The 24,651-nt window shown below is 51.7% G+C and overlaps 2 protein-coding genes across 2 annotated transcripts; both read left to right on the forward strand.

Annotated features, from left to right (window-relative positions):
* Positions 1–166: 166 nt before the first annotated feature.
* Positions 167–12,203, forward strand: P3H3 (prolyl 3-hydroxylase 3). Its single transcript, XM_038155585.1, has 15 exons — positions 167–1,423; positions 2,019–2,171; positions 2,868–3,054; positions 3,182–3,313; positions 4,238–4,371; positions 4,653–4,742; positions 5,071–5,123; positions 5,304–5,362; positions 6,507–6,631; positions 6,756–6,851; positions 7,812–7,962; positions 8,131–8,248; positions 10,611–10,686; positions 11,109–11,249; positions 11,510–12,203. The coding sequence occupies exons 1-15, from the start codon at positions 716–718 to the stop codon at positions 11,720–11,722; spliced, it is 2,436 nt and encodes an 811-aa protein (XP_038011513.1). The 5' UTR covers positions 167–715; the 3' UTR covers positions 11,723–12,203.
* A 1,530-nt stretch (positions 12,204–13,733) lies between these two features.
* GNB3 (G protein subunit beta 3) lies at positions 13,734–24,350 on the forward strand. Its single transcript, XM_038153431.1, has 10 exons — positions 13,734–13,987; positions 18,606–18,707; positions 19,234–19,272; positions 19,421–19,527; positions 19,639–19,702; positions 19,817–19,979; positions 20,081–20,147; positions 21,062–21,263; positions 22,352–22,568; positions 23,372–24,350. Exons 2-10 carry the CDS (start codon positions 18,651–18,653, stop codon positions 23,476–23,478), a joined length of 1,023 nt encoding a protein of 340 aa, XP_038009359.1. The 5' UTR covers positions 13,734–13,987; positions 18,606–18,650; the 3' UTR covers positions 23,479–24,350.
* The last annotated feature ends 301 nt before the right edge of the window (positions 24,351–24,651 follow it).

Here is a 24,651-nt window from a genome sequence, read left to right on the forward strand (position 1 = left end):
CTATATTAGTAATAATTTTGTTTCCATAGAAACAAAATGATTGGCCCGGTGTTTAATGAAGCTTCACAGGCTTCTGGAAGGGAAATGCGGAATGTGCGAGGCTCCTTTCCTCCCTCTTCATCCTTTCTTGTCAGTTTCTCTGAAAGGCAGCAGATGCTTAGCAGCCCAGGAAAGTGAATGATGCCCTTAGAGGAGTTGTCATGGGAGACTGGGTGAAAGGTCTTCTGTCCATTTCAGATGTGGAGCTAAGCAGGAGAAGCCTCGGGTTTCTAACATTGCTCAGCAAAAGGTTTTGCTTTGAGGCAACTCCAGGCTTGGAAAGAATTAAATTCTCTCCAGGAAGATCCTGACCCTTAACATCTTATGTCACCAGTGCAAACTGTTGATTCCAGTGCAAGCTTAGTGTGAAACTTCAGATGGCCCGAACTTCTCAGCCAAACAGGAAAGCTGACAGAGGCTTCTGGGGGAAGTCTCCCTCAATTGCCCACACCAGCAAAGCTGAGAGTGTTGAGGTCTGGAGCAGGCTCCTACCCCAGACACAATTCTTGGCAGGGAGATGCAAGAGTAGCGTGTGGGAGATGGACCTTCTGGCTGGTGCTGGCTGTACTTCCAGCCAAGGGCAAAGATTTGGCATTGCCAGAGGGAAAGCAGTGTCAGAGGGAGATAGGAGATAGGTAGCCCGTCACCCCAAAGCAGATCTCGGTGTGATGGGAGTATGAAGTGTCCAAGCGTGACTCCAAGGAGAGGCGTCCTCGGAGGCGTTTGGGTGACCCACCCCAAAGGGAGGGTTCGCGCTGGGGCGGCCGCCCGGACCAGGGGCACGTCAGACCCAGCGGCGGCAGCACCGGCGGCCCCCGAGGCCGCGGCCGGCGCAGCAGGACCCGGGCCGAGCCTTCCCGCCCACCGCGGCCCCGGACCGGCGCCGCCCCCGGGGTGGGCCGAGCCCGGGGCCCGCCAGGACGCCCGCCCGCCCCGGACCCCTTCTCCTCTTCCTCCGCCTTCTGCCGGAGCCATGGCCTCGCTGCTGTGCCTCAGCCTCCTCGCCGCCGCCGCGGCCGCCACGTCGCCGGGCCGGCTGGTGCCGTTCGACCTGCTGTACGCGGACGGGGTGCGGGCGTACCTGGCGCGGGACTGGGCGCGGGCGGCCGAGCTGCTGCAGCGCGCCCTGCACAGCTACGCGGGGCTGCGGGCCGCCCGCCGCGCCTGCCGCGCCGCCTGCGCCCGGGAGGAGCCCTTCGCCGGCGGGCCCGGGCGCTGGGAGGCCGCGCTGCTCGGGCCGGTGCTGCAGCGCGCCGGGTGCCTGCAGCGCTGCCTGGGGCGGCGGCTGCGCCCCGCGCCCTCCGCGCACCGCGCCGGCCGCGCCGTGCGCCGCGACTTCGAGCGCAGGGAGCCCTACAACTACCTCCAGGTGGCCTTCTTCCAGGTGGGCACCGGCCCCCGGGCGCGGGCTCGCCCCAGCGGGTGGGGGTCGGCGCCTCCCGGGTGCTGCCGTGCACGGCAGGGGGCCAGCGTGGCCCGTCTCTCATGGAGGGTCGGCCGGGGAGGTGAACGCCTTTCGCTCAGCCTCGAGAAGAGGCGGCCGAGAGGGAACTTTGTTGATGCGCATGAATATCTGCAAGGGGGTTGCCAAGGGAATGGAGCCAGGTTCTTCTCACTGGTGCCAGCCGCTACAAGAGGCGGCAGGCAGAAGCTGATGCACAAGAAGTTTCACCTTTAGATGGAATGTTAGGAAGAACTTTACTGTGCGGGTGACCGTGCACTGGAGCAGATTGCCCAGAGCAGTTGTGGAATCTCCCTCACCGGAGACATTCCAAAACCATCTGGATGCAATCTGGTGCCATGTGCTGCAGGACGACCCTGCTTGTGCAGGGAGGTTGGAGCAGATGACCCACTGTGGCCTCTTCTAGTCTGACCTATTCTGTGATTCTGTGAACCCGGGAAGCAGCTGGGGTGAGGGATGGGTGTGAACAGCGGAGACCTGCAGGAGCATGACAGTCACTGCTGCCTTTTCTCCACAGCTGAAGAAGCTGGATCAGGCCGTGTCTGCCGCTCACACCTTCTTCGTGGCTAATCCCCAGCACCTCCAAATGCGGGAGGACATCGAGAAGTACCGGCGTATGTCAGGGGTGAAGTCAGACAGCTTCCAGGACCTGGAGGCCACGCCACACTGGGTGAGGGCTCAGTGCAGAGCCACGCATCAGCAGCTCTTACTCCACCCTAGGGACTGGTCTGGGACCCTGATCTGTTCCCACACAAAGGCCATGGCTTGAGACAGGCCCCCATACACAGAATCATAGAGAGATTTAGCCTGGAAGGAACCTTTAATGATCACCTAATCCAAGTCCCCTGCCATAGGCAGGGGCTCCTTCCACTAGATCAGGTTGCTCAAAGCCCTATCCAACCTGGCCTTGGAACACCTTGAGGGATGGGACATCCACAGCTTCTCTGGGCAACCTGCTTCAGTGTCTCCTAACAGTCATCATCAAAGTATCTCATCTCCAGTCCAAAAAATATTTTATCTTCCATCAAAACCCTTTTTCAGTTTAATACTGTTGCCCCTTGTTCTGTCACTACAGGCCTTGGTCTAAAGTCTTGCTCAGACCCTTTTGTGTCTGAAAGGCTGCAGGAAGATCTCCCTGCAGCCTTCTCTTCAAGGTGAGGACAAACCCCATGGCAAGTGTGACAGAGAGACCTTTTGATGACAGTTATTTGGCTTTAGTCTGGGATTTGCTGTCACTGTGTTGTTAACTGTGCATGAGCAGGAGGGCCCCTTTATGTCAGCACCATCCTATGAGCGACTCAGAGGTCTCGGGGCATCCTTTGGTGTCACCCACACTGATGAAGGGACCTCGATCTGTCCTTCACAGGAAGCATATGAGTCTGGTGTGCAGCACTATGATGCAGATGAGTACCTGCAGGCCGTGGCCAGGCTGGAGGAGTCACTCTCAGAGGCCCTATCAGCCCTGGAAGAGTGTCGTGCCCTGTGTGAAGGGCCTTGGGAGGATGAGGACGAGGAGGAGAAAATGCAGCCTGGCCTGTATGAAGCCATTGCAGGTAGTGTTAGAGGCACAGAGGGTTGGGTAGGAAGGCTCTGCTCCCCACACTGGGTACGTCCCATCCCCCAGCACTCCTGTCTGGAGGAAGTGTGGGCTACTGCCTTTCTTTCTCCTCTCTCTTGCAGCCCATTATATTCAGGTTTTGAAGTGCAGGCAGCAGTGCGTCCTGGAAATTGCCACAAAGCCGGGGAGAATTTCTGCCACAGAAGATTTCATACCCTCTCATCTTGATTTACTGCAGTTTGCCTACAGCCAGGGTGAGCAGAGCCACAAACCAGCAGGTTACGTTGTGGCACCTCTACACTTGCCCTTTGCCTCTTATCCGGGAGGGCAGCTTGTCATGGGGAAAAATGGCACACTGACCTGAGCTGTACTTCTATTTGCCCCCTAACTCTTCCCAGAACCTCTGTTCAGGACTGTGGCCACCTTGGGAGATGTCCCTTGTGGTCTTCTTCAGTCTCATTGCCGAGGTTGTGTGGTGTGAGGCTGTTCCCACGTCTTTCCTCCAGCACACTTTTTCAGGACCTTGTTCCAACTATTTGCTGAGTGTTTTATACCCTCCTTTTCAGTACCTGGCTCCGGACCAGGCTCCTACTTCCTGCCTAGAGGCTACACACGCATCTCACCTCAGCAGTGGTGTTCCTTCTGAGGCAGCCCTACCTGCCTACCTGCTGAACTGATGGCCTGGCATGACACTGGTCATCCTGTCACTCTGTCACTTTCACACATCCCTCAGCCTTCTTTTGCATACCCCTGCTCCTCTCCACACTGACCCAACTGTTTCTTATTTTCTCTGTCAGACCACTGGTAAAACTTGTATCTTTTGTATCTCAAAACTTGTATTGTTTTGAGATACAAAACTTGTATCTCAAAGACGCTGCTAGACCCCTCATCTTGTCTGTTGCATGAGGGAAGTGAGACCATCTCTCATTCAAAATACACTTACTTTTAATCTGTTTCTTCTAAACCAGCTCCCAGTAAGTATTAAAGGCATGCCTGTCCTGTACCAGGTTCATTCCCATCGCTGGGTGGAGGCCCTGCTAGGCAGGGGTTGGTGTGTGCTTGGTGTGAGGCCAGCTGCCAGGTCCTGACAGGGACACTGGGTGCTGCTGGCCTGTACACATTCGCTGCTCAAGTCTTTCAGAGACGTGTGTGTTTGTTCTCTTCTGTCCCTGCTCAAGTTGGGAACCAGACACTGGCTGCTGAATGTGCTGCTTCCTACTTGCTCTTCTATCCCACGGATGAGCCCATGTTGGAGAAAATGAAGCAGTATCGCACGGAGCTGGGAGAGGACGCAGCTGTCACAGCCAGACAGGTAGTTACAACTCCAGGTCTGTCCTTTTTGGTCCTCCCCTGTCCCACAAGACAGGATCACGGTCCAAGAGACAAAAAGGGCAAGGTGTTTCACTGCAGACATGTGCCAAGGCCAGGACTGAAGAAACGAGTTTATTTCTAGTCTGTCACAGTCAGTGTCCCTTCAGGACAAAAACGGGCTTTGATTGTGCACAGCAGTGGGATGGGGCAGGCTTCTGCCCTGGACAGGGATGGGGTTGTCTTTTGTGAGGTGGTTGTTTGACAGCCTCTTTGCTTCCTTAGAGTATTCAGCATTATGTGCAGAGATCTTTGATGGAGAAGAAGTTGATTTATTATGCAGTGGAGCATCTGGGAGAAACTTTTAATGACCCCGTAAGTAACAGTATCATTATAACCTTCCTGACGTGGTTTCACCAATTGTTCGCAACACCACTGTCAGAATTCACTTTAGTTGGCCATGATCCAGAAAGGATCAGATGCTGATCAGGAGGACCCCCAAGTCCTTGTGGAGTGGGTCTTTAAGACATTTCTGCTGTGCCAGGACTGAAGTTAATTTGGAATTGCTGCTGTAACCATATGCATTGGCTCAGTTTGTCTGTCCTGAGAAGTGGGCCACAGTGGTTGGTCTGATACTCACTGGAGAAGCAGTGCAAGGTTTGTTGTGTACTGAACCACCTGTGGTTTTTTTTTTTTCCTACAGGATCTTTGGACTCCAGATGAGCTTATTCCTGAAAACCTAAGGGAGAAACACAGGTGAGATTGGGCACGTCAGCTAGGACTGCAGTGTAAGTAGGGATGGTACAAGGAACAGTAATACTTAGAGAAATGGGCACAAAAGGAACGGGAAGGATGTGAAATGCTGCTGCAGAGGAGGGTTGGGCATAGCTCTGTGTACTGACAGCCCTGGTCTCTGTTTTTTCCCTTGCTCCCGAGAGAGGATCAGGAGAAGCAAAAGCAGGAAACTCTGGATGTGAAAGAGAGGGAGAAGAGGGGTGAGTAAAAGAGCTTGAAGGAGGTCTTGGATACAGTCAGCCAGACTTGCTCAGGCTAAGTGCTGTCTTCCACCCTCAAACATTTGAATGCTAGCATACATGCAGGCTGACTTGAATGGCTCAGCAAGTCTTCTCACTTTTCTTTTCTTCCTCTTTGATGCATGTGTAATCTTGCAAAATCTCACTGCGTACATCTCTGGCATGCGAACTCAAAGGGCACTGTGGCTGGAGAAGCTGAGAACAGCCTGAATGTATGACAAGCTCGTGGACATGCAGATCCCTGTTCAGTGCGCCAGCAGTGGCTACACCAAACCTGGTTCAGCTCCACCAGCCCAGCTTCAATCAACACTTTTCTGAAAGGGACATGAAGGGAGGGGATGGGAAGTGGAAACTGGAAGCAGACAATGTAGCTTGGGCAAGTCTTTCCCTGAAAAGCTGAAGTACAAGGGGTTTGTGGCTGAATGATGCAGTGCAGAGTCTCATGTTATTGCTGATCTTCTATTCTTATGTGTGGATACAGAGCCTCTTGAAGGGCTCAGTCGTGGAGTCTTTGCTTAAAATGACCCCGAGTGGTTCTCTGCTGTGGCACATGTGAGAGCAGAGCCTTCTAAGGGCCTGAGTGCCTCGGCATTCCTCATCATCCAGAGGTCAGAGGGCGTGGGAAAAAAGGCCACAGATCAAAAAGCTAAATCATCAGCTAACATCCAGTGCTTCTCTTATGGGCGAAGAAAGCAAAAAGATTCACCAGAGATAATTCTTGGATAAGATGTTGATGAAAGATGATTGAAAGGAGGGTTGATGGAGGTGTTTACCTGCTTCTTTTCTCCAGAGCCTCACTCCAGTAAGCTGGACCTGCTCTGCTGCTGCAATCCACAGTTCCCCCAGCTCCCTGCTGCTCTCCCAGCAAGTCCCAAGTCTCTGCTGGCTCCTGAAGCACGCGCTGTAGGCCAGCTCCCCCAGCTGGTGCTCTGGTTCCCCTGAAGCATGTGAGGGGTCTGCGAGGAGCGGGCACTTCTGGGGAACTGTCCTGTCTTCTCAGAGAATGTAGAGTGTCTCTCCACTTCCTTATCCAGGCTGGGGGTTGGTGTCTGAGGGATTCTTGTCCAAAGCCTGCTCATGCCTAACTGTGCTTGCTTCTCAACAGGTCCTTTGCCTTTTGAGGGTATTGCTGTCACGATGGATTCCCAGCAGATGAATGGAACCCAGAGGGTTGTGTTCGACAGAGTGCTGACGGAGTCTGAGTGTAAGGGCCTTCTCCGACTGACAAAGGTGAGGCCAGGATCCTGTAAGAACTCCTGTGTGTGTACTTTCCTCCTCAGCAGGCAGGGCAGTAGGGTTTCCATGGAGGAGAGCTGGCAGCCTAATGCATGTCATCCGTATCCTTCTATTCCAGGCAGCAGGGGAAGCAGGAGATGGATACCGGGCGAGGCGGTCGCCTCACACCCCGCATGAGAGATTTGAAGGGTTAACTGTTTTGAAGGCCGTGCAGGTAAAATGCATCTGTGAGTCTGCTGCCTTCTTAATTGTCCAGAAAGAGAGTTTGCCACCTGAGTGTTTTCTTCTGTGGATTGCACTCTGGGTGGTGTCATGGGTGCGCTGTCTCCCTCACAACACTTGGGGTCTCCTCTGACCTGCTTCCTCCTCAGTCACATTCAGGGATGTTGTACGTGGAAGGCTTGACAAGTGCTTTCTCTTCTGTGAGGCAGGGTTTGGGGACTGCTTGTCCCTGTGAGGTAGCCCTACAGATAGGCTTAGTTTAGAGTTGGAGAATAAATTAAGGTAGAAGGAGCCTCTTGAGATCTCTAATCTGACCTCCAGCTTGCAGCATGTCTAATTTCAAAGCTAGATGAAATCCCTCGATTCTTAGTGTAGGCAAGTTCTGAACATTTCCAAGGGTGGAGATTCTCCAGCCTCTCTGGGCACCTTTTTTGGTGCTGTACCAGTCTTGTGAGGGTGAAATTTTTCTTCATATCTAGCCAAAATTTCCCTTGCTGCAGCTTTTGTCTGCTCCCTCTTTTCAGTGTGTCTCCTCTGCAATCACCTTTTAGGTGACAGGAGGCTGTACTTAGATGTTCCTTTGGCCTTCTCTTCTCTAGACTGAAGGAAGCCAAATCTTTCAGCCTCTTTTTTTTAAGTCATGTGTTCCAACATTCCTGCCATCTTAGGACTCTTCATTCAAGACTCACTTCAGTCTCCTAGTATCTCTTGTGTAGTGGGAGACCCAAAATGATGCAGCTTTCCAGATGTGGCTTCGTGGGCCAAGGAGAAGGAAATAATTGCTGTGCTGTACAGTTGTACTCCTGAGTTGTAATTGAATGAGAAAATGTGTTCTTTTCTTGCCTGAGTGACCGCAGGACTTCACAAAGGTCTCTTCTTCTGTGCTGTGTACGTGTATCATTTCTTGGAGTGTCTTTGTAAGTATTGTAACAGACTTGTTTTTCACTTGTAGCTGGCCCAAAATGGGGACGTGGAATGGAGAGACGCCAAATTGCTTCTGCAGGCTAGCGAGAAATCTCGGAAAATCATCGAGTCCTATTTTACTCCTGGGAAGAAACTCCATTTTTCATTCACACACCTTGTGTGTCGCAGAGCTGTAGATGGTAAAGAACATTTCATCCTGTTAGTCCCTGTCTCCCAGAGAGTCTCCTCACTCGCAGCCATGTGCTCTCAGGAGACTATCCTCCCTTTATTCTCACTGGACCCCTTTCTCTCTACTTTATTCTTTCTTGAAGCTGAAAATGCCCATATTCCTTTTTGTATATTTTCAGGGGAACAGGAAGGTCGCATGGATCTTAGTCATCCTGTCCATGCTGACAATTGTCTCTTGGATCCCGAGGGGCAAGAGTGCTGGAAAGAACCTCCTGCTTATGTGTACAGGGACTACAGGTAAGAGCACCTGCATTAGATCATGCAACAATATCCCTGGCCCCATCAGAGGATGAGCTTAGCTTATAGAAACCAGGTGATGGTTGGCTCAGAGCCATCCAGGACTGTAGCATCAGGCAGAAGGCTGCATCAGCAGCTTCAGAACGAGGTGTGAAACACCTTCCCTAGGCTGGGAAGACCTGCCCTTTTTCCCTCCATGCTTGGAACAGCCGGCTTTAACAGAGAGCAGAATGAGGCTGACAGGATGCACAGATTAGAACCATGATACCAAACTGCTATCTTGTGGGTCTACCACAGTACTACAGTCAGCTGCCAGCCCTTTTACAGGCTGTTTCTTGTAGTCAAGTTCCATCTTTTATAGAATTCTGTGAATTACAGGGAAGGGGTAGTCAAGCTCCTTGGATTCCTTTCTTTTGAGCAGTCGGTGTACTTCAGTGACTATTCTCTCGAGATTCATTGCAAATACTTTGTGTTGGGTTTTTCCATTCCACGTGAGAATTTATATTTTTTCCAGCCTGAGGCTGGTTTTGTTACTCCTCTGTGAAAGAACCTGAAATACAGTTTAATGGTGATGCCAGTTGTTGCACGCTGCAGCCAGATGAGGTCAGTTCACTACAGCTGATTCCTGCTACTTGCCATCTCATCCCTGAGCATCCAGAAATTTTACTTGTCTTTTCTTTGAATGGTAGCTGTATCCAGAGCAGAAATCTCTAAGCAGCTACGATGAAGATATGGGACTTAGAGGGAATTCCAATATCATTGAGTTGTTTCCCTTTGGATACCAGTGTTTACTTGGTATAACCAGATTGTAAAGTTGCCAGACTTTGTTGTGTAACCAGTTAGATCTCTGTCCCTCCTATGAGAAAGCCGCCCTGTCCCTTCACTGCTCCCTGGGTTTTTTGACTTCCACTTGAATGGATCGTAAAATACCTTCCCGGGATCTATGCCACTGAGCTATTTTTGGGAGTGTCCCTGTCCTCTTGCAGCTCGGGTTGTGACTGCCCAACCAGCTTAAGGGCTGAGCTCTTGCAGCATCCTTTTGAATGAAGTGCCTGTGTTCCAAACTTCCTGGATCTTTCCTGTGAATCTGTGCTATGGGCATTAATGATAATATTGAGCAGTATTTGACCCAGGGGCCCACGAGTTCCAGTGATACTGCTCTGGGTGCACAGTGCTCCTTTGGGTGCCAGCGGTGCACTGGTCCCTGTGTGCTGTTCATGCTTGTCTTCACCTTCTCTTTTCGTTAGAAATTTCCCCCATGGCACCATTCTGAGTCCTTTTACCACAGTCCAAACTGCTGAGATTGAGCGTGTAGTGTTTCCTTGGAAAATGCACTATTTTTTCAAACATTATGTGGGTAGCCCAATCTGCTTTTAGTACCCCCATGTTACATTTTAAGGCCATTTTCCATTTGCTTCTTGTCCTCCAATTACCCTCTCAGAAATGGAGTCTAAAGCCCTGCAGACTATTGAGGTCAGGATAACACTGTTTATGCTTCAACCATTATCCCTACCTTCCTGTCCCTTTGGACGTGAGAGAGCTGTCCTTGCTTTTCTCCACTCATGTCACCACTCTGGCTCCACAGCCTTATTAAAACCCTGTGGCAGAAGAGCTACAACTTCCTGGGTTCCAGGGCTGGTAAATCCTCTCACTGCCCTTATGTCCTTAACATTGCTTCAGTGACCACAATGTTCATTTGTATTTCTTCCTCTCAGTCCCATTAAGAGCCTCTGTTGTTCCTCTGATGTTTTCTATCAGCTTAATTGAATACCAAGAAGAACCCGGGCAGTTTGTGGTCCATTCTTTCACCTACTTGGCTGTGGGCTCACCTGTGCTGTACAGTGACCTCACTACTTCTCTTTTTGTATAACTTTAGTAAAGTGTCTTGGTTTAATTTCCCTTTCTACATGCACCAGGCCCCTTTTCAATCATTCCAATTCTAGTGTTACCCTGAAATTCCTTGGCTGTTAAGACATGGCTTTCTTTGCTGATCCGTCTCCTCTTCCGGGAGTTGGATTATTCCCAACCTTGAAACATAAACAACAGGTTAGAAACAATGTCTATCAAGCCCAGGGCATTGTCACAACAGTGCCACAGATGTATGCTGCTGGGGATTAAGAACAAACCAAAATAAAGCGGGACAAGCGTGTAGAGCTAATTCCCTGGCATACTCTCCCAGCCTCCTGTGGCTTGCAGCTCGGGGACTCCCCTGAGCTAGGCACTGCTGTATTTAACACCCTCAGATGGATTCTCCTGCTAACTGGTCTACTTGCTTTTCAACCTGTGTTGACAAGGAGTGTGGGGAAGCAACTGCGAGGAATAAGCTTCACCGTACATATGTACTCTTTCTTTTTGTCCACAGTGGCATTCTCTACCTCAATGACGACTTCCAGGGTGGAGGCCTTTTCTTCACTGAAATGGACACTGTGACTGTCACAGTAAGTCTGGGACCGGCCAAAAAGGGAGAGAGGACTGAGGGCGAGACTTAGTCTGGGCAGGAGGAAACTGGTTGGATATTGGATCCCACCACTCCAAAAACAATCCAGTGCTGGTGCAGTGGCAGATTCAAATAGGGGCAGCTAAAGGGAAATTGAGGCAAATCTCAGAGAGGGAAGAGTTTGACTCTTTCCTAGCTGAGATTTTCCAGGCTCTTCCAGTCTGTGGGTGTCTGTGACCTTTGTTGTCCCATTGATTCTTTCTGTCCCTCTCCAAGGCCTGCCGTGCTCATAGACTGGCTGTAGATGCCGAGCAGCGCCCTGCTCTTCCACGTTCCCAGAGGCAGTGTCAGCTCTGTAGAAGGACTGTGTACTCCAGAGCAGGGGTCTGCTGGCCTCACGGTCTCTTGTCTCTCTCCTGGCAGGCTGAGGTGCATCCCAAGTGTGGGAGGCTGGTAGCCTTCAGCTCTGGCAAGGAGAATCCCCACGGCGTGTGGGCCGTGAGCCGCGGAAGGCGCTGCGCCATTGCCCTCTGGTACACGCACTCCCAGGAGCACGCTGAGCAGGTGAAGGGCCGTGCTGAAGGAACAAATATAAGTACCTCCAAGTGAGATCAAATCCCACTGAGGAACAGCTTTTGGGCTTTCCCTTGGGGCAGGGCATAGTGCAGCAGCTGGGGGTTGCCCTTGGACAGGGTGTGTGGTGCAGGGGCCAGCCTGGGATGGGTCCTGCAAAGGGGGATTGGGCTCTGGAGCAGTCAAGTGGATGTGTTTCGTCAAGACCCCAGCAGGGAGGATTCACATAATTTCTGTCTCCGTGGCTGCAGGAACGGGTGAAGGCAGAGGAGCTGATGGAGCAGAGGGCCATGGAGCAGGAGCAGCCTGATGGAGATAAACGTCAGGGAACTGATGGCAGCAGCAGATCCTCCTCAGAGCCTCGTGCTCCCAGCCGTGCAACCAAGCCTGCAGATCAGAGACAGAAGCCTGGCTTGGACAGGAAGCAGCACCCCAAGGTGCTACGGGCCAGAGATGAGTTCTGAGTGCGTGGGGCCCTGTGGACTGTCACACACCATGGCCTGGCAGGTCACGGGAGGACCGGGACCACGGAGGCCTGGGGCAGTGTATTAGTGTGGTAGAGCCGTAGTGATGGGGAGGGGTGCAGCTTTCTTCTCTGTGGTGTCCCAGCAGCTGAAAAATGGGAGAAGGACACAGTGTGGAAATTAGTGACACCAGGAACTATCTTCACTGCCTCACCGTGTTTGTCTCACTCAGAAGTAAGAAGACAAGGTCTTCTCACCCCACTCCTCTCAGTGCCAACTTCTTGGCTATCCAGAGGTAAATCTGACAGGGAGGAGGAGCCTGGAGTCTTTTGGTGAGGGCTGTCTCACATTCAGGAACTCAAAACTAAAGCCTTTGGATTTCCTAAGCACCTGCAAACTCCAGAACCTTGCAAAGTGACCTGAGACAGGAAAGGTGAGGGACTGTGAATAGATGGAATAAAAGCCAAATGCTGGACACAGATATTGATGTGAGCTTGAGTCTGTATTACCAGGGAGATGTGCACGCTTGTTTCTGATTGAAATTTAATTAACAAATGATGGGAGGGGATTGAGCCCTCAGTGAAAGATAACAGAGTATCTGCCCAGATGTCAGCTACTTCCAATAAGGGAGGGCAAGAGAGAAAGTCAGCTGTGACATGGCTGACGTGGAAAGGGTGAGGAGTGCCTGTAAGAAAAAGCACTGTACACTCACATTTCCCTGTAGCAAGACCTCTCTTTTTTTTTTTGTTTTCATTTTTTTCCCCTCTCCGTGCACTAAATTGTCCCTGAAATCAGAAGAGAGATTTTGTTTATCATTTTCTACCCTGATAGAAAGACAATCTGCTGTCACTGCCCAGGGGATTAGTGTCCCGAGATGGGATTATATTGTAGCCAAATAGGAATTGAATGGGGTGGATATGGAGTATCTAAAAGAGCAGTGACCCTTTTCCTGGGAAGCATTAGAGCAAGAGATCAATCTGTGGTCATGACATACTAAAGCCTTGATGAATTGTGCATGGAGACCCCAAGTGCAGTTCAAGTGGAAGAAATCTTTAGAGCCAGGGCCAGTGGTGTAAGAGGTGGGTGAGTGATCCCCTTGTCACTGTTGGCACAGGGCCCCTCTTCCATGGAGAGGGAAGTCCTGCCTTAATCTGAATCCTGACACTTCTTAACATGCAGGCTTGGGAAACCTGTGTTGGCAACCCTTTTTGCTTCTCATCCTCTCCCCAGGAAAACATTTGATTGAGTGCATTTCAAATTCACCCTCCCTGGTGAGGAGCCTGTCACATCCCCTCACCCGCATGTCCATCCCAAAGATTTGTGGGGGGTGCTGGGTGGTTCCTGGTTGATGAGGACACATTGGGGATGAGGGGCCAGTGTCCACATCTCTGGCTTGCTTTGCCCAAAGGTGGCCTGGGTGATTAGACTGATGGCCTCCTGACGTCAGATGAGATCCGTTAAAAGGTATTTATCTCAGGCTTGGGCCAAAGCTGCGGGAGAGATTAAAAGAGATTGAGGCCAAGATAATCCCCTCGCAGCATCCCACTAAAGTGGCTGCCAAAAGGCATGCCACCAAATCTTTTGCCACCCCTTGCCCCTGTGCCCAGTTCTGTTTTCCCCATCCAGAGCCCCGTGTGCAGCTGAGAGAGGGTGTGGTGGCCCTGCCATTGGTTTTCCCTTTGCAGGCCCTCTCTGGTGGCATCATCCCTCTTTCCGCCCTGCCCAGGACACGAGTGGCAGGCTGTCCCTGGGAGAACAGGAATTCCTGTGACTGTGAGGTACAGCAAGCCCTGCCCTGGTGGCTGATAATCCTAGGCTGTTCTGGCTAATCTTCACTTTATTAGTTTGTTGCTGATATAAACAGAGGGAGTCAAATCCGCCTGGGATTGTTTCTTTCCCTTCAGGAGCAGTGTGCTACTCTCTCTTTTCACCCCTCCCCATCCACCTGCTTTGCATTACGTCCCAATCCGATTTCCCCAAGTCTCTGGTGTCTGATTTAATTTGCCTGACGCTGCTCCTGGAATCAGCCCTCCCCCAACCCCTCCCGTCCACAGCCTTCCAGCTCCCCATGGGGAGATCAGTCCTGGGAGAGGCTGAGGAGCAGAGAGGGAGCGAGGGACTCGCTGGGTGGACAAACGGGACCGACTGGAGGCTGCGGAGGTACGAGGGACTTTTGGGCAGCGAGGAGCCATTCTCAGCAAGGGCGGCAGGCTGTGAGGGTCCCATCCAGAGGGGACTGCAACCCGCCTTGCTCTACAGATCCCGGTAAGTTTGCCACCTTGCGATGCCTGAGGTCACCTTGGTGAACCTGGCATTTGGGACCTGGAGTTTCTTGGAGTGATTGTGTGGGGAGCCTTTGAACAAGGGCTCATCCCATCAGAGGATGAGGAAGGGTAAGATCGTGGAAAGGAGTTGGGGTTCGCACTGAGGTGTCTTTACAGTGATGAGGGGGCTTTGCACTGGGATGGGGTTGCTTGTTCTCCACTTGGCAGGTAAATCTCAGCAGTTTCCAGACTGGAGCGGGAGGGTAACACCTCCTCTGAGCGAGCTGGCACTCACTGCCTGTTACAGCCCTGCACTCCCAGTGCACCCTGTGCACACCTCTTTGCAGCTGGCTGCTGCTCAGGCTGGAGAAGGAGCCCTCAGAAAGCAAGGAGCAGAGCAGGGTAATTTTACCCTGACCTTTGATCTCCATCACAGGAGAGAGGGATCATCTCTGTATCCGGCTCTGCAAGGAGCCCAGGGTCACCAGGGCGAGCCTGCGAAGCTAGTCAGGGATTACACAGAGACCCAGGGACACTCCCTCTTCCCACTGAGTCCTTCTTCTTGCCCCTTTCCCTTTTCTGTTCACAGCCCTCTCCCAACATTTCGCAGGGCAACCACTCCTTCCGCAGCATGGGGGAAGCTACCCAGGAGCAGATAACAAGAGAGTTCACCTTGCCTCTTTTTCTCCCCCCATTGCTTGCACCCTTATCCCCACCAGGGAGTGATGCAGGTGACTTGGAGGGACAGCCCCTAGGGAGCAAGCAGGGCCACCTCCATGGCATTGTGCAAGGGATATGGCCACTGCTCTGAAAAGTCAGGGTGTGGCAGCAAAAGGCAGAAGATGGATGATTTCAGATCCCCCTCCATCTTGCACCATGGCAGAGGCGTTTGATCTGCTGTGAGCAGACACCGAAGGACTCAGGATGGGTTTGGTTGCCCACAGACAGGAGTGCTGCACCAAGAAATTTGTCAGAAAAGGCAGGAGGGGAAAGAACTGTCATGTTGGAGAGCAGAAGAAATGAAATGTGATTTCCAATGCCAAGAGCTGTGAACTGGATGAGCACAGCTAAGGCAGAGCTCAGAACAGGGCTGGCATGAACCAGCCAAGCCCAGGCTCTGTTTGGCTGTGCCCTGCTTGCTCCTGGTGGTGCTTACAGGAGGCAAAACTCTGGAACAGTGCTGGTGCCAAGGTCCTCCTGTCAGTAGCTGTGCTGAGAGTGGTGAATTGTTTCTTTCAAAGGTACCTAAGGACTTTGTTTCCTCTTCAGCTTAGCATTCTCCTGAAAGAGCCCTTACTTCCAGAAAGCAGCAAGTGTGCACCATTTAGAAACCTTCCCCATTAAAACTAGCCTGGGCAACCACCATGAGCAACTGTGAGCTGATCCTTAGATCCACTAGGAATGTGTATCCCTAAGGTCCTGCTGGTCAAGGCAGGAACATGTCTTGGCCAAACTCCATTTCCCTTTCCTCTATTCTTCCCCTGTTTTGTTCCTCCCATTTCCTGCCCTAAATTTACATGACCATAATGAGCTGCTCTTTTGCACACCTGCCCTGCTCCTCCAGGGAGGCAGCTGCACTACGCTGGGGACAACTCACTCTCCACAAATTGCACTGGGACCTGACGGATGGAGGCGACAGGCGAAGATGGAGCTATTATTATCACTCATCTGTGGCTCCTTGTCCTTCTGAGGCTGAGAACAATTCCCAACTTCATTTAGAGTGTTCCCTCAGAGGGATTTAAAGGTTCGGACACAGTCCTGAGCTGCACCTTCTCTATATTTAGCCCTTTTTATCCGTCCTCGACATCCTGCCCCTGCTGTTTGATCTGCCTATGGCTCCAAAAGCCCCTCATCTGGTCATGCAGCTTTACAGAGCAGTGAACTGGCGTTCCCTTCCTAGTGCCAGAGTTGAGAAACAACCAGAGACAGGAAGAGAGTCGTGAAAAAGCAGGAGCAATGAAAGAAAGACTGGGATCCAATGGGTAACGAGGAGGTGTACAGCCAGCTTCACTGGGAGCAGAAATCAGAGGGAAGGGAGAACAAGTTTCCCATGAACAAGGTTCTGTGCAGGTCTGGGTGGGCAAAACCAGAAGTCTACAAAGAAAAATTAGGGCAGGTGGATGGACAGTGATCTCAGAGAGCCAAAGGTGTATGAAATAACAGCCTGAAGAACTCAGGAACCAAGCAGAGGAGGCTGGAAGGAGAGAGTCAGAGGGAAGAGGTTACCTAGCAGGAAAAGGCAATCCAATGCTTGGGATCAATGAATCAGTTCTAAGGAACACTGGAAAAGGTCAAAGTGTGAGCCACAGTGGTAGGGCTGGCTGCACAGGGTGGCTGGAAGTTCAGGTGTGCCACTTGGTGTGTCACAGGCTGTGACCAGAGCTGGATGGAGTCTTGCAGCCTGACTGTACACTGAAAGTGACGGGCAAACACCCCAGCATAAGGAGGATGTGCAGCCTCTGACTGAAAGCTGCAAGGCCTTCCCCAGCATCTCCCCAGTCTGTCAGTCAGCTGGGAGGTGGAGTGGAATGCCAGCCCTTTCCCAAAGGAGGGGAAGTGCATGGAGGTGGGCTTTTATGGCCAGGGTCACTCAATGAGGTGCAGCTGTGCATCCTTGCTGGGAGGAGCCCCCTCATCACTGTTCTCTTGGAATGAGAGAAGAAAAACGAGTGGAATGGGCCCAGCTCAGGTGCTGGTCTGTTCCTGTCCTTCAGTGTAGCTGAAGGAGGCTGAGGCTGGCAGCCCCAGGCCATGGCTGCGGCACGTTCCTCTGGACCCTGACAGTGCTGCCCTCCTGCTTCCTCACCATTTGCTGGGGCTGGCAACCCCATCCCGGGCATGGGCAGCGAGCAGGGAACAGTCAGCAGTGTTGTGCCTCTATCCAGCCTTGCAGGCAGCGGGCACAAGTCTCTCTCTGCAAAGAATATCCTGAAATACCTTCCTGCTGGGATAGCCTCCCAGGAGCTAGGGGAAACCTGTATCTCGTTCTCTTTCCTGCACTCAAAGCCATGCTTTGGGAATCATTGAACAAGCAAAAACTCACTGTGCCTGGGGGATCAAAGGAAAGCTGTGGAGACATTCAAGGGAAGGAATTCTAAAAGGAAACTCAAAGTGCTCTACCAAGCCGCAAGCAAAGGTGGGACTTGGGAGCTGTCTGGATGTGCTTGCCCACTGCAAGAGAGCAAGTCTAGCATGGAAGGACCCAAAGCCTCACTGACCAGAGGAAATGAGGCCTTCAGGCAACAGGGACAGAAGTGATGTGACCCACAGGAACTGGGAGAAATTCTGCAGATGCTGGAACATTTCTTGGGCAACACCTGGAGCACATCTGGACACTCACATCTCTCCAGGTGGAAAGCTGGAGCAAGTAAAAGTCATGTTTGCCTACAAGAGTGGGAGATGCTAGACTCACTGGTGAAGATTTTAGTGCACACAACAAGAAAGAGAGGGCAAAACAGAGATGTTGTATAATGATACAGTGCACCTGCATCTTGAATATGGATTACAATTCTGGCTCCCTGCTCTCCCTGCAAAGACGTATCACCTCTGCTCTGTCAACAACTGAAAAAAGCTCACAGAACAACAGAGATAATAGGACATAACAGCTTACACGGGAGGAATGACTAAGTTTGCTCTGCAGTCTGGAAAAGAGATGGGTATGACAAAGATGTATAAAATATCGAGTGATGCAGAGGTGAATAGAGACCAATTACTTGCTGATTCTTCCATCTCAAAATACAGCTACTGTCAAGTGGAACGAGTGCCACCAGGAAGTGATAGAAGCAGGAACTGCTTTGCAGAGCCTGCCACCCAGCTGTGGAAGTCATCACCATGGGGCACTGAGGAGGCTGAGCTTGGCATGGGCACAAAAATGGTATGGACAAATGCACAGAAGAAAAGTCCATCAAGGACTTGCATGCAGTAATGCTGCTCGAGCTTTGGACGTCAGTGAAAAGCTGGGGCTGGGCAAGTAGGAGATGTACCCCTATCAGCTTATGCTATTCTTAGATCCTTCCCTAGGCATCCACCTTTCTTTTTATTTTATTTTGGTTTGGTTTTTTTGTTTGTTTGGTTGGCTTTGGTTTGGTTTGGTTTTTGATGCAAAACTGGAAGGGAACCCTGAGAGAGCACCTCAGCAGCCCCATAGATTTCCTTGGCGGTCAGAGAGTTGGTTGGTCCTGCCTGGTGAGGCTCTGCTTAGGACAAACAGTGGGAAATACCCAATGGGCTCCTCCCATCAAGTTTCTTCCTCCTGGAGGTGAGATGGACAGCTTGGCCATGAACAGGGAGAAGCTGATGAAGAGGACACAGAGCTTGTAATGGAGAGGTTAAAAATGAGTGGACAAGTGTGGCCAGAACCTCAGCAAGAGGCTCTGGAGTTCTTTAGCTTCCGTATGTGTATGTGTAAGCAGGATCCAAGACAAAATGGACCTTTGATCAGGCCCAGCACAATCTTCCCAAATGCTAAGGGCTGTTGCTGGATACAGCACAATATTACTGAGCATTCAGCCAAGACATGGTCACCAGTCCTTTGTCAGAATACCTACATTTCCGTAATGGAGCAGTCACATTAGTGTCCTATCTAACTCACACCTCTCTCTTTTGATCTGTCTCCCCAGAATCCAGGCTGCCCCACGTGGAGGAGCCACCCCTAGGTCAGAAAGATGGGGGAAATGGAGCAGATGAAGCAGGAGGCTGAGCAGCTGAAGAAGCAGATTGCGGTAATGCTGGCAACAGTCATGAAGCTGCTGAGAGTGTGTCTACCCCACCACTGCATGCCTAAACTTTCCCCTTCAGCCACAAGCTGGAGTTGGGCTTTCTCCATCTACGTTCTTGGAGCCCTCTGCAGCTCTCCACAGCCCTTTAAATGCTAATGGAGATTTTCCCACCGTGGTAGGGAGAAGAGAGAGAAGAAACAGGGACAGGGGTCCCATGAGTGTAATGAATCCTCAGGATCTCCTCTGCCTGTGAGATAGCTGGTGTTCTGTCAGGTGGGAGGGTCTATGGAAAGGGTGTAGCACAACAAACAGGACGCTGAGCAAATTTTGGCTCACCTCCCTGACAACTGACTGGTGTCAAGGTGCCCTGATCACAGACAGATATCCCCCTGTGCTGGTCACAATCCAAACACAGCAATGCCACAGTTCCTACTTTTAGTAGCCCTCAGACTATGACCTGAAATTTTATTTGTCATTGCCTTCCCCACACGTTTCTAATCTGTCTCCTCTGCTGTTGTCTCTTCTCCAGGATGCCCGGAAAGCCTGTGCAGACACAACGCTTGCTCAGGTAAGGGACAGGGCTGCCTGGGCAAACTAGCACCACTCTGAGGGGCTTGTGTCCAGTCAGGAAGGAGTTAGGAGGCAGAGATGTGGAAAGCAGTAAAGCTCCTGGTAGTCCAAGATACATTCTTTCTCTCCTGCCACTCTTTCTTTAGATTGTGTCTGGAATGGAGGTCGTTGGACGCATCCAGATGCGGACCCGAAGGACCCTGCGGGGACACCTGGCCAAGATCTACGCCTTGCACTGGTCCACAGACTCCAAGTGAGAGAGCTGCTGCTGATCTGCTGCGTGCAGGACAGCACATGGGTGTGATGGGCAGGAAGACTCTGACAGGAAAAAAGCCACTAACATGATCTTGTTCCTTTCTCACAGACTTATGGTCAGTGCCTCACAAGATGGGAAACTGATTGTGTGGGACACGTACACAACTAACAAGGTAGGTGTCAGGCGGCTGCAAACCGGGATGCTGGAGTGGGTCCCCTCTGAGCTGGTGTCCTTGACCTGTTCTCTCTGCTACCAAGAGCCCTGACACGGTTTCTGGTCCTCCCAGGTTCATGCCATCCCTTTGCGTTCTTCCTGGGTCATGACCTGTGCCTATGCCCCCTCTGGCAATTTTGTGGCCTGTGGAGGCCTTGACAACATGTGCTCCATCTACAACCTCAAGTCTCGTGAAGGCAACGTCAAAGTGAGCAGGGAGCTCTCAGCCCATACAGGTGTGTGCGCTGCCTGCCTGCAACTGGGTGCCCCCTGCTTCCGAACTTCACCCTTCTATCCCTGCCCCTCTTTCTCACATTTGCTTGTTCCCGCTTCCCAGGATACCTCTCCTGCTGCCGATTTCTTGATGACAACAATATCGTGACTAGCTCTGGAGATACCACATGGTGAGTGCTCCCTCCTGCACCCTAGTGCCATGACCTCTGCTCTTAGCTCAGCAACAAGTGCAGTCCTTGTGCTCTTCTATCTGAGGAGGAATTGCTCCTACACGGGGAGACCACATGGAGCACCTTAGGAAGCCCGATCCATTCTTTCTCCCTTGGCAGAACAGATGCTTCTTTCCTCAGCTGAGGCCAGGTCAAGCAGTAGGGGCCATGTCAACAGTTCTCACAAAGAACAGTGTCATTTATACCAGCACAGAAAGAGTTTTAATTTTATGTGGAGCACCCATACGTTCTCCACTTCTCAAGTCTTGCCCTCTGTGCAAGAGGCACTCCAGAGGTGTGATCCAGAGGTGTGTCCTTGATCCTTTGGTTCCTGGTTCTCAGGGCTCACTGTGCTGTGACTCTGAACAGTCCCGAGTCTTTATTCACCTCACCTCATCCCAATAACTGCTTTGGAAGAAACTTTTGACCAAGAATACGTGGCATTTCTGTCAGAGATCAGGGTTACACAGGGTTTGTTTGTTTGCCTGGCTGTGCTGTGGGATCCCACTGAACAAGAGGTCTGCGTCTTACAAGCATGGACACAGAAGACCTTTTTCAGCTGTTTGCTATTTTTTTGCTGTTTGTGTCCCTCTTACTGTCTCTCAGTATTCCCTTCAGCTGTTACACTTATATGCCAAACTTCACACACCCCCAGCATTAGTCTAACTCTGTTTTGGCAAAGGTAGTGCCAACAACAGCTGTGAAGATATCTCCTGTTGCGTACGGCTGACTCCAGGGATGCTCTCACCCATTTTCCTGTGCAGTAGCCACAGCTTCCCTCCTTTTGCTTGCAAGTGGGACAGCTCTTCAGCGTGGCTGTGGGTCTGCTCTGCCTGGGCTGGCTCTAAGACCTCCTCTCCTCTCCTCTCCTGCAGCGCGCTCTGGGACATCGAGACGGGGCAGCAGAAGACTGTGTTCGTTGGTCACACTGGAGACTGCATGAGCTTGGCCGTCTCCCCTGACTTCAAACTCTTCATCTCTGGGGCTTGTGATGCTACTGCCAAACTGTGGGATGTGCGGGAGGGCTCCTGCCGTCAGACCTTCTCAGGGCACGAATCCGACATCAACGCCATCTCCGTGCGTATGCTCTCTGCACAGGGCTAGGGAGGAAAACGGGGGTGGAACAGCTCCGAAACAGCCTTGGAACAAGGTTGAAAGAAGCTGTCACAGTCATCAGGGTAACAGGGGTCTTAGACCTTGGCCCTGTGATCCAGCCTGAAGCAGGGAGTGCCCAAGTTCACTGAAGTTTGGAGGAGGGTTCTCCCCAGGCACCAAAGCATCCAAGTCTTGGACAGGCAGCACAGCGTGGTCTGTGGAGCTGAGCACCCTGACACAGGTGCTGGTCCAGCTTTGCTCACAACAGCTGTTGGGAGCTGTGGTTCAGGCACGCTCCAGCAGCCCTGGCACAAGATGCAAGTGAGGCAGCAGGAATACCTAACTCAGCTCAGGTCAGCTCCAGACAGAAGAGGTGGGGACTTGGGATCACAGGGAGATCTTCTGAAGATTAAATTTCATGGGAGGCAGCTCAGACTTTTGGGAGGAAGCACCTCCCTCAGAGCTGCAGAGATGGCAGGACAAGACACACGGCAGACTATTCCTTGTACCTAACCAAATGCCAGCTTCCTGCAGTCCGCTGCTCAAACCACCCTCCACTGACATCAATTAGTGAAACCTTTCTCAGCTGCCCCATGGCTACCTTGCCAGCCACATGGTTTTCTGCCATACCTGCTCCTGAGGAGCCCTTTATTTACTCCTCAGAGCAAGACCACAGAAAATGAGCATGTATGAGAAGGCTGGAATATGAGGATCAGACAGAGGAAGGCTCTGGTAGCCAGAAGTATGTCAGACCTCAGCTGGGGGATATTTCTTAAGGCCAAACCTAACAGCTAGAATTAAAATAATCATTCCTCAAGCATGGAGACATCTTGCAACAGCTCTAGCCCCTTAGGCCATTTGTTTTCTTGGAGTGGAAAGTGTTTATTAGGCCTTAGGAGAAGAATCAGTCTCCCCCTTCAGCAGATTCAAACTTTATGATCCAGTGTCTGGTCCCACAAGGTTTTCCTGTCCCTGTGGCTTCCTGGTGGTTAGCAGGGGGATGACGAGTTGAGGAATTCCACCGGGATCTGAGGAAAACCTCATTAGAACGTGGTGTGTGCCCTCTCCAGTTCTTCCCTAACGGCGAAGCCATCTGCACCGGCTCCGACGACGCCACATGCCGCCTCTTCGACCTGCGGGCGGACCAGGAGCTCATCATGTACTCCCACGAGACCATCATCTGCGGAATCACCTCCATCGCCCTCTCCCGCAGCGGCCGGCTCCTGTTCGCCGGCTACGACGACTTCAACTGCAACATCTGGGACTCCCTGAAAGCAGAGCGTGTGGGTGAGTGGCTCCTTGAGGTCCCTCTTTCCCTCCCTGCAAGGCCTCCTGTCCCTGCCTTAGGGATAATAAGGCACTTATTTCTCCTAAACATAGGATGACATCTGTACCGACTGAAACCCAACAAAGCTCCTTCGCGCTTAGGGAGCGCACCAGAACTAGGACAACTCTCACTGGCCTAGAAGAGCTATTGTTTTTAATGTTAAGGAAGTCAAGCCTTTAAACAACATTGATCAAGGGGGCAAGAAGGTTCCCATTAGCTAAACCTGCTCACAACCACCAATAGAATATCCTACTTCCTCCTAGTCTGCCAGCTCCAGGTACTCACAGTGCCACTTGGTGGCCAGACACCAAGCCAAGCGTGCACCTGGGCTTCCATCCAGCATCTTTGGGTACTCTGTGATGCTCATTCACAGGACACAGTATTTTTCTTTCAGATGTGGCCCCTACCCTCTGAAAAGTCACGAAACACAGCCCACCAACACCACTGCTGTTTCTCAGCCTTACCAAGGCCCCCATCCTACCTCAGTCTTACCGTCACTCCAGGGTGAAAGCAGTTGCATGAGGATTCAGCTGGCCTTACCTTCCCGAGAACCCCTTGGGTGGTGGTTGTATGCCACACACAAAAGTTCTTCGGCACGTTTGCTCCTATTCTCCACGTACTGACTGCCGGAGGATGTGCAGGAGCAGACAGGGCCACACATGGTGTGTAGGCACAGCCTGTGGCACATGTCCTCAGCAGGGCCACCCTGTCACCTCTAACAGGCCCCCCTTCACTGCCTGACCTCTCTTCTTTCCCGCCACAGGAATCCTTTCTGGCCACGACAACAGAGTGAGCTGCCTGGGGGTGACGGCGGATGGCATGGCTGTTGCCACTGGCTCCTGGGACAGTTTCCTCAAGATTTGGAACTGAGGACGGCAGCAGAGAGGGGAAGAGCAGCGGAAGCACGGCCCACAGCCCGAGCCCATGCAAAACAGCATCATCAGCTGAGCGCAACAGAAATGCCTACCTACCACTCCCACTTGTCTCTAGACACAGGTCACTTGTAGGAGTCTCCCAGAGTGAAAGGAGATCAGGGAGGAAAGGGAGGGGGAGCTGGGGAGCAGGAGCACAGGCACTGGCCCTTCTCTCCATCTCTAAACAGCCCCAGCAGCTTCCAGCCTTGTGCAGGCTTGAAGACCTGTTCTTTATGTCTCAGGACTTTGCAGTACAATTCAGACACCCTACACCTTCCTTCAAACACCTCTACCCACACTGGTACCTACCCTCCTCCTTCAGAGGACCCCTCATGCAACACCCACCCCAGACTAAGCTCTCTCCCTGCTTTAACTCTACCTTACTTCTCTGTGCAGCTGTCCTGTATCCATGCAGACAGCCCCAGAGACACACTGGATTTGAGATTTCTATGGCACCACCTCAAACATAAAGCTAGAGTAAATTCGGCTCATTTTCATGGGGGAACACTTAGCTCAAGTCCTATCTATGCATAAAGGGGGGAAAGGCAGCCTTCGGACCTACCAGAATAGCAGGGAATTTATTTAATATTTTCTTAGTTCAAGTCTTATCTATGCATGAATGGCAGAAAGGTAGCCCTCAAAACCTGCCAGAACATCAGGGAATATTATATTTATTCTTCTTTGTTGTCTGCTTCTTGCTGTTCCTTCCCTCTTTGCCTCACTCCTGCATTGTGTGGTGACCCTGTCTAACCAGTAGCCATCAGCCCATGTTTTCAAGTCTGTTTAGATCTTCATAGCCCAGGCAAATAAAGAAAGCTCACAGAAGCACTGCAGGCTGTGTTCTTTCCAGCATTGCAATGAGCTACTGCAGACAGAACTCCTTTCCTGTGAATATTGCCTGCTGGTCTCAACCAGTCAACACCTCATCCACAGCCCTCGCTTTAGCTCACATTCCCAGGGGAGGGTGTTCCTCACACGATGTAGTTGAGAAGAGTTAGGATAGCGAGAAGAAAGTGCATCCTTTGGATATTTTAGCTCAGTTACACCACCGTTTTTTTCAGCCCCTATTCCATTTGTTGGCTCAGAGCACCATCCTGGACGGCCCAAGGCTCTGCTGGGAGAGCTGGAG

This window comes from Motacilla alba, chromosome 1, assembly GCF_015832195.1.
Source record: "Motacilla alba alba isolate MOTALB_02 chromosome 1, Motacilla_alba_V1.0_pri, whole genome shotgun sequence".
NCBI lineage: Eukaryota > Metazoa > Chordata > Aves > Passeriformes > Motacillidae > Motacilla > Motacilla alba.